Source organism: Rhinopithecus roxellana, chromosome 17 (genome assembly GCF_007565055.1).
Source record: "Rhinopithecus roxellana isolate Shanxi Qingling chromosome 17, ASM756505v1, whole genome shotgun sequence".
NCBI lineage: Eukaryota > Metazoa > Chordata > Mammalia > Primates > Cercopithecidae > Rhinopithecus > Rhinopithecus roxellana.
The window spans coordinates 86697501-86712166 of NC_044565.1; the positions used below are offsets into that span (position 1 = coordinate 86697501).

A 14666-nucleotide genomic window follows, 5' to 3' on the forward strand; every position below is an offset into this window, starting at 1 on the left:
TAAGACTCGTTTTATTGAGCTGAGCCCATCCATTGTGGATTTGTACCATCAAATACCTATGAGCTGGATGAATTCCTTTCCTCTTGAGGTTCCAAGATAAACTTGGGCCTCCTGGGCCTGTCAGAAAGTGACATTCTTTACTTACCACAGGTCAGGAACCCTGTACTGGGACTGTGTAGACAAAGGTATAAGGTCAGTTTTTCCAAGGGCCTTTTATTGGCTCCATAAGTCAGTTTGATTTCTTTATGGAAGACACACCATTCAAGTTAAAGTGTTGGTAAAATAACCAGTTTATTTAATTGTGCCCCATTACGAATACAGATTCTTATTGCACTTATGCAAATAACTGTATTGTCATAAGGTAAGAGTAGTCACAAATACTCCCCAAATTTTGTAGAAATCAGGTAGAGAAAAACAGGTATGCCCCAAATTTGGTTCATAACAGTATACTTTACTAAATTGTTAAAAGCTATAAATAGCTTAAAAGAAGTTTTTTTGACTCTGAAAAATAAAAGAAAGGATCAGCAACGTCTTAAGCAAAACGTTAAAAAGATTACTTCAGACTTCTATTAGTTTAGTCCATGCAGTTAATTCCTGTTCTGCTTGATATTCATGAATATTTCAGCTCTCTGAGTCCTGAAAGTTTTTTCTTTATTCTGATGTTACAGTCTCCAAAGTTATGAGAAACTTGTATTCAAGAGCACCTGTTAGAGTTTTGTAGCTCATTATAAAGCCACCTTCTAAAGAGGACTAAACAAGACAACAGTTGTCATAGATGACAAAAAGTTTTAGGGCAGCCATAGTCAAAGACACAATTGAGAAGGAAATTTGTTACCTCTGTGGCACATAGTAATTTAACATAACAATTATAATTATTACTGATAACATACATTAAGTTATATCAGAATTATAGGTGTTTCCCATAATTTTGGAACACATACTAATAACATTTATACAAATACAGCCCAGAGAAAAGCACACACTATTTCATAAATGACAGTGCTTCCTGTATAATTTTTCTACCAAATAAGCCAAATTATGTCATTGGATTTTAGGGAACCTGGTATCTTAAAGATTTAATTAGGTCAGAAAAAGACATAATTTATAATTTGATTTTGGAAATATTGTCAAATATCAAAGGTTTAAAACGCTTGATACCACAAAACAGGATCACAGGTCATTGTAAAATAAGTCATTCATTTAACCAAAGTCATAACCTAAGGATTTAAAAAAAAAAAAAAGAAAAAGTCAAAAACCTTTATTTTTTGAGAGAGGAAACTTAATTTTCCAAACAATAAGCCCTAATAAAAACATGAAGCTAATTAAATTTGCTTTCCAAAATTTATAAACAATTTATAACATTTTAATCTTGAACATAAGATATAACTTCTATAAGCCTTTTATAAACTTTATAACCTTTATTAAGGAGTCGGTTAATGCCTCAAGATAACCTTGCTAATCTGACACAGGTGCCCATATGCTGGTCTTGCATCAGTGTGCTTTTGACATTAATGATTTATTTATAGTGAAACTGAACTTATTTTATCTCTCAAAATTGGCCCTGACAATCTCACACACCCACCTCTTCCATGATAGTCCCTTGGCCTTGAGGAGTTGAATAACTTTAATTTCTGGCTGTGTCTCAGTAATGCAGTTTATTTTGATTGACATCTTATATGGGATCTGATGATGAGGCTTTAATTGCTGTCAGTATTTAAGATTTCACAAGACTTGGTATCCTTTTCAGACTCAGGAGTCAAAGCCCTATAACTTAATGTTACAAGAACTTTAAAAGCACATACAAAAAGATACATGGATGTAATAACCTTAATTAAAAAAAAATTTAGCCTCAGTTTTTTTCCTAAGCAAACCAAAACTTAATGCCATAGAAATTATTTCCATAAAATGTAAAATCTGTTAGGCCAGTTACAGAATATTATGTTGGAAGAAAACATTTCCTTTAGACCTTTAAGAAATTGTTGTTAGCATCAGGCCACAACAAATAGAACTTCAGGGAAAAAAAACTTATATGAGCTGAAAATAAGTTGGAGAGCATTACTTTGCTCCTTTTAAAAGGGGAGAGAAAACTGAAAATGGTGAGATGCAATAAATGTCAAACTTCTAAAACAAAATTTAAAAATTTTAAATTATTTTAAAATACATTATTAAATATATTTTAAATATATATTATTTAAATATATAGAAATATATTTAATAGTTATGAGATACCATCTCACACTGGTTAGAATGGCCATCATTAAAAAGTCAGGAAACAACAGATGCTGGAGAGGATGTGGAGAAATAGGAATGCTTTTACATTGTTGGTGGGAGTGTAAATTAGTTCAACCATTGTGGAAGACAGTGTGGCAATTCCTCAAGGATCTAGAACCAGAAATACCATTTCACCCAGCAATCCCATTACTGGGAATATACCGCAAGGATTATAAATCATTGTACTATAAAGACACATGCACATGTATGTTTATTGCAGCACTATTCACAGTAGCAAAGACTTGGAACCAACCCAAATGCCCATCAATGATAGACTGGATGAAGAAAATGTGGCACGTATACACCATGGAATACTATGCAGCCATAAAAAAGGATGAGTTCATGTCTTTTGCACGGACATGGATGAAGCTGGAAAACATCATTCTTAGCAAACTAACACAAGAACAGAAAACCAAACACTGCTTGTTCTCACTCGTAAGTGGGAGTTGAACAATGAAAACACATGGACACAGGGAGGAGAACATCACACACTGGAGCCTGTCAGCGGGTGAGGGGCTAGGAGAGGAATAGCATTAGGAGAAATACCCGATGTAGATGATGGGTGCAGCAAACCACCATGCCATGTATATACCTATGTAACAAACCTGCATGTTCTGCACATGTATTCCAGAGCTTTAAGTATAATAAGAAAAACATTTAATAATTATACTTTAATATACATAAATATATTAATTATATTAATGTAATATATTTTATAAATATATTACATTAATATAATTGTATTTTAATATAATTAGTATAACTAATACATAATACAACATATTAGTATATTTTATTAGTATATTTTATTACTATAATTAATATATGTTAATATATAATAGATTTTTTAATATCTATTATATATATATACAAACACACACGCTCATGTATGTTTATTGCAGCGCTGTTCACAATAGCAAAGACTTGGAACCAGCCCAAATGCCCATCGGTGATAGACTGGATAAAGGAAATGCGGCGCATATACACCATGGAATGCAACCATAAGAAAGGATGAGTTCATATAATACATATTATATAATTATAATTATGTATTGAAACATGATTATGTATTAATAACATTAAATGTATCTTTACATATATTTATTTTAAAACATAATAAAAATCTCTAATTATTAAGAGTAAATCCCTTAAGAAATCAATCCCTTACTGTTCTAATAAATTCTTTAGTATATAAATGGCTTTTTAAAATAGCAAACCCAATCTCCAGAAAGACCATTATCATTTCCCTTTAATTATAGATAGCTTGATCGTATAAAAAATTTTTTTAATCCTTTTATTATGCCTTAGACTCCTCATGACATGCTTGGACTTTCTGGTTTGCCCTGAACATACCTCTTTCTTAAACAACCAGTCATTTTATTCTAGGTCCAAATTAACCATACAAGATTTTTTCTCGTATAAAATTATTTCTCTTTAAGCTTTTTCACCAAAAAAAACCCTTTATTTCTATAGCTTTCTTTACATCTCTCTTATTTTGTGGTTCCTTTTACTTTGTTTTATACATAACTTTTAAAAAAGCTTTGAATCAGACAAAAAGTGTTCATCTTTTTAAGGACACTTTTTTTAGAAAGAATGTTTTCCTACAATATATTTTTATTGGAAAATATCCAAATAATGAAATATCTATAATTTAATATAACTTTTGATTCTAAATTATGACAAATTTGTCTACAAGAATTTGTCGCATTACATTGACTTATTTTAATTGTTTATCTAGATTATGAAAAGTTTGGTAGTCATTATTTAAAGTTATGAAACTCTCCATTGCAAAATTCTGAGACAGTGAAGAAGATAGGACCTAACTGACTCCATCTTGCTTCTACCTTTACGCTGTCCTTGTTCATTACTGGTCTTTGGGAAGAATTTAGTTTGGAATTGAGCTTTGAAACAAAGACGATAACAGTCCTTTGTCTCGTCTGCCATTATACAAGCCATGGTCAAATCCTCTCTCTACTGTACAAGGTAATCTCTGGTACCCCACAGCCAAAGAGTTCAGGTCATGCAGTACAGGAAAACAGAGCTTTAGACCTAAGAAGAATCTGCCCATGACTCTTGAAACTCCACAGAGAAAACAGAACACCCCAACTGTGGTGAGTGGCACCTTTGTTTTGAATTCTTTAAAGGGGTTCAAGTCATTATAAACATCTAGACTTTTTTTGGTACTGCAGATGGCAAAGGGGGAAGGAGAAGTATAGGGTGGAAGAAAAGTAAATGAAAGAACTTTTTTTTAAAAAAAAAAAAGACAGGAAGCAAACACAGAAACCAAGTGCATAGTTTTTTTGTTTGTTTGTTTTTCCCTCTTTTGCAGCTGCGAGGAACTTTAGCCAAAGTAGAAAGGGTTTGTTACTCATAATTTGGAATTCTTACTTGGATTTGATCAAGTCAGTTAGAGTTGGTCAAATCTGTTGGGAGAAAGACTGCAACAAACAACAACAGAAACGCTGACAATATGAACACTGAGTGCTCTAATGGTAAGGAGAAATTAAAACCAACTGGTTGTTAAACTTTAGACAAGATAAAACCCCAATTCAACTACTTACCTAGGGATTGGTTTCAGGCTAAAGACTGCTTTCTACCGCCCTAGAAGCAGGAGGAAAAAAACCAAAAAAACTTGAACTCATATTCCATGCTGGGAGCGAGCTCAAACTCCATAAAGGAGTTACCTGCCTTCCATCGTCATGGAAACAGGAAATCTTGCCTGCCTTGCCTTCCTTGCTGGAAGCAAGTAAAACTCCAAAAAAAAAGAAAAAAAAAAAGAGGGATGAGTTGTACAGCAAAATAAACTTTAGATTTTGACCAGATTTGGGGAGATCAGGGATTCTCGGGAGGGTGTACTCCCAGACCTCAGCAAATTGTCCTGTTGGTTTGAGCCATAAAATTAGCTCATGCTGGTCCCAGGCACTGATAGGAGATTTGTCAAAGGTCAGGGGCACCTCTACTCAGAATCCTCTGTGGTTACCAAAATGTCAACACTGAAAATCTGAGACAGGTTTCAGTTAATTTAGAAAGTTTGTATTGCCAAAGTTGAGGGCACGTGGCTGTGATGCGCCTCAGGAGGTCCTGATGACATGTGCCCAGGGTGGTCAGAGCACAGTTTGGTTTTGTATATTTTAGGGAGACATGAGGTGTTAATCAGTATATGCAAGATGAACATCGGTTTGATCTGGAAAGGTGGGACAAATCAAGCAAAGGCGGGAAGACTTGAAGCTGGAAGGGGGCTTCCAGGTCATAAGTATATAAGAGACAAATGGTTGCATTCTTTTGAGCATCTAATTAGCCTTTCCAAAGAAGGCAATCAGACATGCATTTATCACAGTGAGCAGAGGGATGACCTTGAATAGAATGGGAGGCAGGTTTGCCCTAAGCAGTTCTCAGCTGGAGTGGTTATGGGGCCTCAAGATTTATTTTCCTTTCACAGTTTTATGTCTGGCTTTGGGGAAAGAGAAAAGGAAAGTGGTTGTGGTTTCTGTGACCTGCCTTGGGGAGGAGGGATTCTAGTTTCTGTGGCTATCCTGAGGGGAGCATGAGGGGCCAGAGTCAGGAGGGCAGAATAAATTGAAAGAAACTTTTGCTTCTGAAGATGTTTCTTTCTTTTTTCTTTCTTTTCTTTCTTTTTTTGTTTTACTTTGTTTTGTTTTTTTGAAACAGAGTCTCACTCTGTCACCCAGGCTGGAGTGCAGTGGTATGATCTTGGCTCACTTCAACCACCACCTCCCAGGTTAAAGTGATTCTTAGCTTCAGCCTCCCTAGTAGATGAGATTACAAACATACGGCACCACACCCAGCTAATTTTTTTGTGTTTTTAGTAGAGATGGGGTATCACCATGTTGGCCAGGCTGATCTCGAACTCCCAACCTCAGATGATCCACCCACCTGGGCCTCCCAAAGTGCTGGGATTATAGGAGTGAACCACCATGCCCGGCAGCTCCTGAGGAGTTTCTGAGGCTTTTAATTTGGGGTATCCTGAGCCCCAACAGTTTCATGCCCTACTTTTTAAATAAGTAAACCTGTAGGGATTTAAATGATTTTGGTGGATTTGGTGGATTAAAATTAAAGGCCTTTAATTTTAAAGATAGAAGGTAAAGAAGAAGGTAAAGCACTTGAAAGCCAGAAATGTTTAAACCAAAAACAGCATTTATTGTTCACTCTGCCTTCTGTTTTACCTTGATTGGGTAGTAGAAGGGAAAATGTTTACGCTTCTACTATGTAAGCACCACAAAACCTGGAAACACATTTTGTGAAACAATAGAACTACATTTTCAGGTTTTATTGTCAAATTAAGGGAAAACAGAAGTACCGGTAGCCTGCCAAGTGCCACTGTCCCTAATCACAAGAGCTATTTAGAAGTACCAGCTGTGGGGTTTGCTTCTTGCCTTTCTTCAGAATCACAAGCTAATCATTAGCTTTCCTGCTCCTTGCACTTTCCAGAACTCTGGCCAGAAGATGCAGGCAGAGGTGTTTACTCTACATACTCTGGAGACCCTTTTGCTTCCTGTTAGAAGCTTCTGGTGTCTAGCAGATGCAGATCTCAGTGGAGCGCCAGAGGCTGCATATGCTCACTGAGCCAGTAGTGGGTCAAAACCCTCATGCTGTTTGTTAAACTCCATGCATCAGTTTGCCAAGGCTTCCATAACAGGGTTCCACAGACTGAGTAGCTTAAAAAAAACCAGAAATGTGTTGTCTGAGAGTTCTGGAGGCTAGGACTCTGAGATAAAGGTGTTGGCAGATTTGGTTCTCTGAGACTGTGAAGGAGAATCTGTTCTGTGCCTTCCTCCTAACTCTTGATGGGTTGCTGATATCCTTTGGTGTTCCTTGGCTTGTAGGTCCATCCCCCTGATCTCTGCCTGCATGTTCACATGTTGTTCTCCCTGTAGGCCTATTTGTTTCTGTGTCAAAATTTCTGCTTTTAATAAGGACACCAGTTATATTGATGTAGAGCTTACTCTAATGGCCTCATTTGAATTTGATTACCACTCTAAAGACCCTGCCTCCATAAAACGTCCCATTCTGAAGTACTGAGGCTTAGAACTCCAATAGATCTTTTTTGGGGGGAACACAATTCAACCTAACATTCAGGAAGGATGAGGCTCACACCGTTTTTAATCAACTTCTCTGTAGAGCTGCTGGACCACTCCTGCAGGGAGGCAAGTCACGGATGGGGAGAAGGGAGAGTTGGAGAGCTTGCTGATGGGAACAGGCTTAAAGTGTTCTGTCCTAGTGCAATCTTGAAGTCATTGCACAGGGGCCCAGACTTCAGTTGTCCATTTTAACAAACTGGCAGAATTTCTAAGACCCATGTTGTGAATTGGGGCACAGAACTGTTTTAAGGGAGTACAGACGTTCCTCTTGTGTTATTGCTTATTGTCTTTTGGGGAAGATGGGAGAGTCTCAGGGCTTGCAGAGGTGGAGGGTGGAGTATGGGGGTATGCAGGGGAATCACAGAGGGCCTCCCAGCTGCAGAAATAGACAGTGCTTACTGACCAGGCCGTTTTCATGTGCCAGGCTTTTGTCAGGTACTAGGCTGGGTAGCTGGTGGTTGTGGTGAGGAGGCGTAGCTCAGTTGGTTGTGGTGATCATTTAAGGCAAGCTTGTCCAACCTGTGGCCCAAGGTGGCTTTGAATGTGGTCCAACACAAGTTCATAAACTTTCTTAAAACATTGGGTTTTTTTGTGATTTTTTTTTTTTTTTTTAAGCTCACCAGCTATTGGTAGTGCTAGTGTATTTTATGTGTGGCCCAAGACAATTCTTCCAATGTGATCCAGGGAAACCAAAAGGCTGGACACCCCTGATTTGAGGTATATACATTTATATAAGAATGTAGAGGCCCTTGTCCATAGAGAGTGTGTGTTAGTATCTTCAGTGTCTGGTGTGGTACCTGGCACTCCACAAATGTTCAAAGAATTAATGCTACATTCACATATGCAATATTTTATAAGTATATCGTAGAGAAGAAGTGGAGATAATGTGCCTTTTAGGGGAAGGAAAGCCAACTCCTTGTCTAGGACGTGACACCTATTTTTAAAATGTCCTTATCAGTTAGCAGTGTGGTTTTTGTTAGTTTTGTTTTTGAGACAGAGTATTGCTCTGTCGCCCAGGCTAGAGTGCAGTGGCACTATCTCGGCTCACTGCCACCCTCCACCTCCTGGTCTCAGGTGATCCTCCTGCCTCAGCCTCCTGAGTAGCTGGGATTACAGGTACACACCATCATGCCCAGCTAATTTTTGTATTTTTAGTAGAGATGGGGTTTCACCATATTGGTCAGGCCGGTCTTGAACTCCTGGCCTCAACTGATCCACCTACTGGCCTCTGAAGGTGCTGGGATTATGGGCATGAGCTACCGTGCATGGCTGTTAGCAAAGCGATGTGTTAATGATTGGTTTAATACCCTGTGTGTGTGTGTGTGTGCAAGCACGTGTGCACGCGTGTGCTTGTGTGTATGTGTGCGCGCTTGCGTGCGTGTGTGTGTGTGAGAGAGAGAGAGGAGCATGCCACTCTACACCCTTACCCCTGCCCTCCTTCTGCAGCATTCTTTATAAACTAATTTCAGAGGTGTCATGTCATCACCTCCGCTTTGTGCCATTGGTCACTCACACAGACCAACTCTGGGACAGTGGGAAGTGATGACCCAAAGGGATGAATATCAGGAGGTGAGGATTATTGGGGCCATCTAAGAGGTCACTTTCCAATGTTTTTATAGTCTCAGATCTGAAGTTAGGATGGTTTCTCTAATACTACTTTTACTTTTTTAAACTTTAAAGTTCAGGGGTACATGTGCAGGTTTGTTATATAGGTAAACTCATGTCGTGGGGGTTTGTTGTACAGATTATTTTGTCACCGAGGTATTAAGCCCAGTACCCATTAGTTATTTTCCCTGATCCTCTCCTTCCTCCCACCCTCCACCCTCTACCCTTCAGTCAGCCCCAGCGTGTATTGTTGCCCTCTATTAGCTCCCACTTACAAGTGAGAACATGTGGTATCTGGTTTTCTGTGTCTGCGCTAGTTTGCTAAGGATAATGGCCTCTGGCTCCATCCATGTTCCTGAAAAGGACATGATCTCTCTTTTTGTTTTTAATGACTGCATAGTTCTAATAGTACTTTTGGAGAAATCTAAGAATTAAGAAATAATCTAGCAATACTATTTTTGCTGTTTTCCTTTACAGTATGTATTTCTCTTTAATAAGTACAAAATCATAATTTTTTTTTGAACTTGCTTATTCAGCCAGCATTTTATTTTAGCTTTTTATTATGGAAAATATCAAAGTTTAGAAAGGAGAGAGAACTATAAAATTAACTTCCATGTACTCAGCACCCAGTTTCAATAATTATCAATTCACAGCCAATCCTGTTTCATCCATACCTAAATATCCCCCTGACTCTTGTTATTTAGAAACAAATTCCAGGCATACTATCATTTCATTGTATATATTTCATATGTCTCTCTGAAAAATAGGGAGTCTTTTAAACATCACAATACTAAAAAAAAAAAAGGAATAATTTCTAATAACATCAATACTTTTTAATAACATCATATCTGGGGTTCAGAGGTTTTTTATTGTCTTATCCTTTAAAAATATATTTTTTAGTTTGTTTGAATTTGGCTCCAACATTACAATTTTCAAGATCTTTATGTTTTAGTCTTAGAGGCTTAGGATTTTAGATTAGAAAGTTGACTTTGGTCATTTCATCTGCCCCTACCTTTTTACAGATGAGAAAAATTGCCAGGGGTCACAGAGCTGGCTCATTTAAGATTGGAACCTGGACCTTCTGATTCTTAATCTCAGGTGCTTTTTAAGAAACCTTTGGTTTCTGTGCATTATAAACAATGACATGAACATAAACCCACATCGCTAGGACTTGGGCGTTCAAACATGAAGGTTTGAGGTTCCTTTATTCCAGCTACGAATCCTGCTCAGAGCCATGTGATGGCTGTAACCAGTGTTCTCCCCTTTTGTCACCTTTTTAAAAAGATTAGCTGTGAAGCATGACTATGAAGTCAATGGTGCTGACTTTTTCACAAACATCCTAAATCTTTCCCAGTCTCGTGTGCTAAATTTGCCGACTTCCTCACTTAGTCTTTTTGGTTTCTGGCATTTTTAAGTGTATATATTCTGTTCCTCATATTTACTTAACAGTGTGGGCTGGAAATCACTCTGTGTCCATTCATAGTGATCTTCCTCAGTCTGTTTTTATACCATTGGATTGTTTTAAAAGCTTTTCTAAAATGTTACAGGATTTGGTTCTATGTTAGGAACTTTTTGTCGCACTTGTTTTGCCAGAAGCTTTAGGATGCCATGGCATTCTCTTTCGTCACAAGTCACTGAGGAGGAGCTCTTAGCTTCGCAGTGGAACAGGGTCTTTGCTGCGCTGAGGAGGAGCTCTTAGCTTCGCATTGGAACAGGGTCTTTTGCTGCGCTGAGGAGGAGCTCTTAGCTTCGCATTGGAACAGGGTCTTCGCTGCGCTCTTTGCCTTTGTCCAGTTCCCAGGTTGGATCAGCAGTTAGTATTGCCATTCATGGGGCTAGATCTCGTACCTCTTGGTGGGCCATGCTGGGCTTTGGGAGCGAGCTTCGGCAGGACTTGGGACACTTAAATCCAGAAGAATTCTGAGAATCCTTGCCATGAACTCAGGTAAATGTTCGTGTTTGCTCTTCCCTGTCCCCCGCAGGCCCGCCAGCTCATCCTGCAGTATGGCTTGACCCTCAGTGACCTGGATCGACACCCAGAGGTAAGATCGTCACTCAGAGGCAGACCACTGAGTATTTCTCTCTACTTTTTTGTGGCTGTCACTTGTTCGTGGGCTCCAGATATCTTGTCAAATCTAGGGAAGATGTCAGTTAGTTGTACCAAGTTTTCTCCTGGGACCTTGAGTATTAATTTTGGCTGAGGTCACAAGTGCCAAGGTGGTTCCTTTCCACCACATTCCTTGTGGTTTAACCTCGAGGGCTCAGTGTGAGAATGTAGTGAAGGGAAGTGGGCAAGCCCAGGGCTGCATCCAGGGCTTCCTGAGGTCTTTGCGCAGAGGTATAAGAGTGAGCCAGCTCATGGAGCTTGCCACTAAGTGGAAATAAGGAAGAATCATCTGAGGCACCCATGGACATTTGAAAACATTAAAATTAAGTTTTGTGGTAAAGACTAACATGGGGCAGTCCAGGGGAGACTGACGTTGATGAGGGTGAGCAGCGTCACACACCCTAGCTGGCATTTTTTGAGTCATTATTATGTACCAGCTTTTGTGCTGAGTGCTGTACCTGTATTAAACTTTCATCTCTAGTATTCATGAAGATAGGATACCATAATTTTCCCATTTTATAGATGTGAAAAAGGCACAGAGAGGGTAAGTCATATGGCTAATGCCACAGTTTTTAAGTGGCAGAATCAGAATTTGAACTCAGGCACATCTATTCTAGACTAATGCTAGTTTGAGTTTTTTGGGAAGAGGTAGAGTTTGAATTGGGCTGTAAAGGCCAGGTGGCAATGGCAGGAGAGAACATTCCAGAGGGTGGTAGATGGGAACCACAGGAACAGCTCCACATAGGCAAATGGACACTACTCAGACTGGCTGGGGTGACAGGACAGAGTGAGTGTACTGCGTTGGTGCATAGTAGGGAGAGGGAAAGCAAAGCTGGATAGGAAAAGTAGGGTGGTTTTAAGGCACCTGGAAAACCAGGCAGGGGATTGAGACTTGGTGGTGATCTAGTAGCCCATGTTTCTGTCATACACATGGGCCTCACAGGGGTTAGTAAGAGCTATGGGAAGGACTTGGAGATTTCTGTGGGCAGAGCCAGGGGCACAGGCTGATCATGTGTTCAGCAGCTGTGAAGAGAGTGGTTTGGGCTAAAGGTGGGCCTGGAGCCCAGACAGAAAAGGTTGCCACTTTCCATACCCCTGAGAATTGCCACAGTGCAGCCTGACTCGAGTTAATGCAGGCTTCCGGAGAGCAGTGCTGACTGTAACTTCAGACAAAGGCTGGAATCTGTAAAAGCCTGGAAGCAAGCATGACCCATGTGGAACTGTATTTTTTATACCTGTGCCATGCCAGCCATGCCAGGCAACTTAGTAACTGCACCATGAATAGAATTTGTACCCTGCATACTGCTTGCTGTCTTTAAAAATATACTTGGGATTCCTACGTTGTCCATGCGGATACCGTGAGTGGTGAGAAATGTGTAACTTTCTTGATTTTGATTTTTGAAAGCTAGATGAACCCATTTGCCCCTCAACCGCTTTGGGGGCTTGTGGTAGAGCTTCCTAATAGAGGGAGCGGGCAAGCCCAGACAAGTGGGGTCTTAGTGGCAATGCCCCAGATAATTTCCAGTTCGGGAACACGTCAGCTTTCTTATGTGTCTCTTCATTTGATCTTCATGTCCACTTGAACTTGCCTGTGAGGTTGCTCACAGTACAGAGACTTCTGAATCCTTTTTTTTGTTTTTTGCACTTTCCCACCCCCAGTGGAATTTAGTGGCACAGATATTACTGTATTGACCCTTTGGTTGGACAAGATTCATTGTAATGTCTAAGATTTTTTATTCCCCCACCAAAAACCAATTTTTGCCTCCTGGGGGAGGTGATAGCACCCACACTGAGAACACATGTTCTAAATAATGCCAACTTGTCCACAGAGAAGCCCATCAATGAGAAAAGGGAACATAGTCTTGTGGGTAAGAACTGTACCCCGGTTAGAGTCCCAAGTCCTGTGCTATTTCCCTTTGATCCTAGTGGAGCGCCTTAATCTCTTGTAGCTCAATTTCTTGATTTGTTAAATGGGAGTACTGGAATTAGCTCACAGGGCTGCTGAGTATCTGAGGAGCTATTGCATGCTCAGGCAATTAGCACAGAGCCTCCCCTCGAGTGTTTTTTGTATCTTTACTTTCCCCCCGATACAGATCGACCTTGCCATCGATGGTGCTGATGAAGTAGATGCTGATCTCAATCTCATCAAGGGCGGCGGGTGAGTATGGTGGGGGCTTCTGTGCTAAAGAGTATCTGCCAGTTAATCCTTAGCAAAGCAAGATGGATACAGAATAAACAAATTGCCACTGTGACGTATGCAAGTTTGGCTTTCTCCTAGGATATTAATAGCATATGGCCTTGGACCCAACTCAGCATTTCTGGTCATTAGCAGCAATTTAGTGACGAAGAACCTGGGCCTCTTTAGTGAGATCATTCATCATAATGGATTCCCTGTGGATCTATGTTCTTTTGTTGATTCAGACTTTAAAAACTTAAGGCCAAATCAAAATAATATTGGGCTAGATTATTAGGTCTGCGGGCACCAGTGTGTGACTTTTGCTTTAAAGCTGTGCTTACCTCTGTGAGCAGTTAGGGATATTATTTGTTCCTTTGGAAAACTTAAATTGGGTATTTCTTAAGTGCTGATCTGGGGAGTGGTAGAAATGGTGAGTTGAAAAAGGTGAAATCCTGTTCTGCTGGCTCTTATAATCAAGCAGACTATTGAGTGATGCGGCATTTGTTTAAAATCACACTTTACTGTTTATTAGATTTTCTTATGTGTTATTTAATCATGTCAACTGCAGATGTGAGATAATTTAGCTGCTAAACTGTAGAGGTAGACCTGGACCCAAATCTGCTGATTCAGTGCTCTGGGCTGTCTCCACTTCATCACCCTCATTGGCAAATAGTCGATTGGGCAGGTTGTTCAAAGCATGCCCTCAGCTTCTAGACCCTCCCATTCATGCCATATCCAGATGACGTCTCCCTGTACACAGTGCTTCCTCTCAGATGCATTTGGATGGAATTATGCCTGGCCTGAATGGGAACCTTGTCTGCTTTCTAGGTTTCTTCGAGACACAGGGTAATGTTTCTAGAGTCCATTCACTAGGAGCAGCATGATGGGACTGGGGATGTCCCTTTAAAAATTAAAAGTTAAGTTTCTCTTTAAGTGCCAGGATTGAGTGGATTTGGGATTCCTGTATGTGACCTTAGTTCCCAAACTGAGATTTTTGTCTTACTTCTGTGTTCCTTTGCTTCCTTCCTATCTGCAGAGGCTGCCTGACCCAGGAGAAGATTGTGGCTGGCTATGCTAGTCGCTTCATCGTGATCGCTGATTTCAGGTAGTTTCTGGTGTCTGAACTGCCAACTGAGGAGGTAGATTAGAGCCCCAAGCCTCATCCTCATTTTTGTGAAGGAGGAAATGGAGAGCTGCAGGGACTCTCTGACTTTCTGAGACTGATTGCTAGGACTTAGTACAGTGTCTAGGAGACCTTATGTTCTGCTTCTCGGCTGAAGGTAGATGTTGCTAATCACACCATTGTTATCTGCAGCCAGGATCTCTAGCATTGTTTCACGTGTTCAGTGGAACGGGGAAACAGTTTTCACCCTGTTAGCAGAGCATGCTCTCATGTGTCATGTCACTC

General features: G+C 39.9%; 1 protein-coding gene across 2 annotated transcripts in view; it reads left to right on the top strand.

Moving 5' to 3' along the window:
• Positions 1-14666, top strand: part of LOC104669317 (ribose-5-phosphate isomerase) — a 56043-nt gene that overhangs the window by 25856 nt on the left and 15521 nt on the right. For both annotated transcript variants that reach the window (XM_030920592.1, XM_030920590.1), the window contains exons 4-6: positions 10958-11017; positions 13176-13240; positions 14295-14363. In XM_030920592.1, the coding sequence (XP_030776452.1) occupies positions 10958-11017; positions 13176-13240; positions 14295-14363 (194 nt within the window). The remainder of the gene's footprint in view (positions 1-10957; positions 11018-13175; positions 13241-14294; positions 14364-14666) is intronic.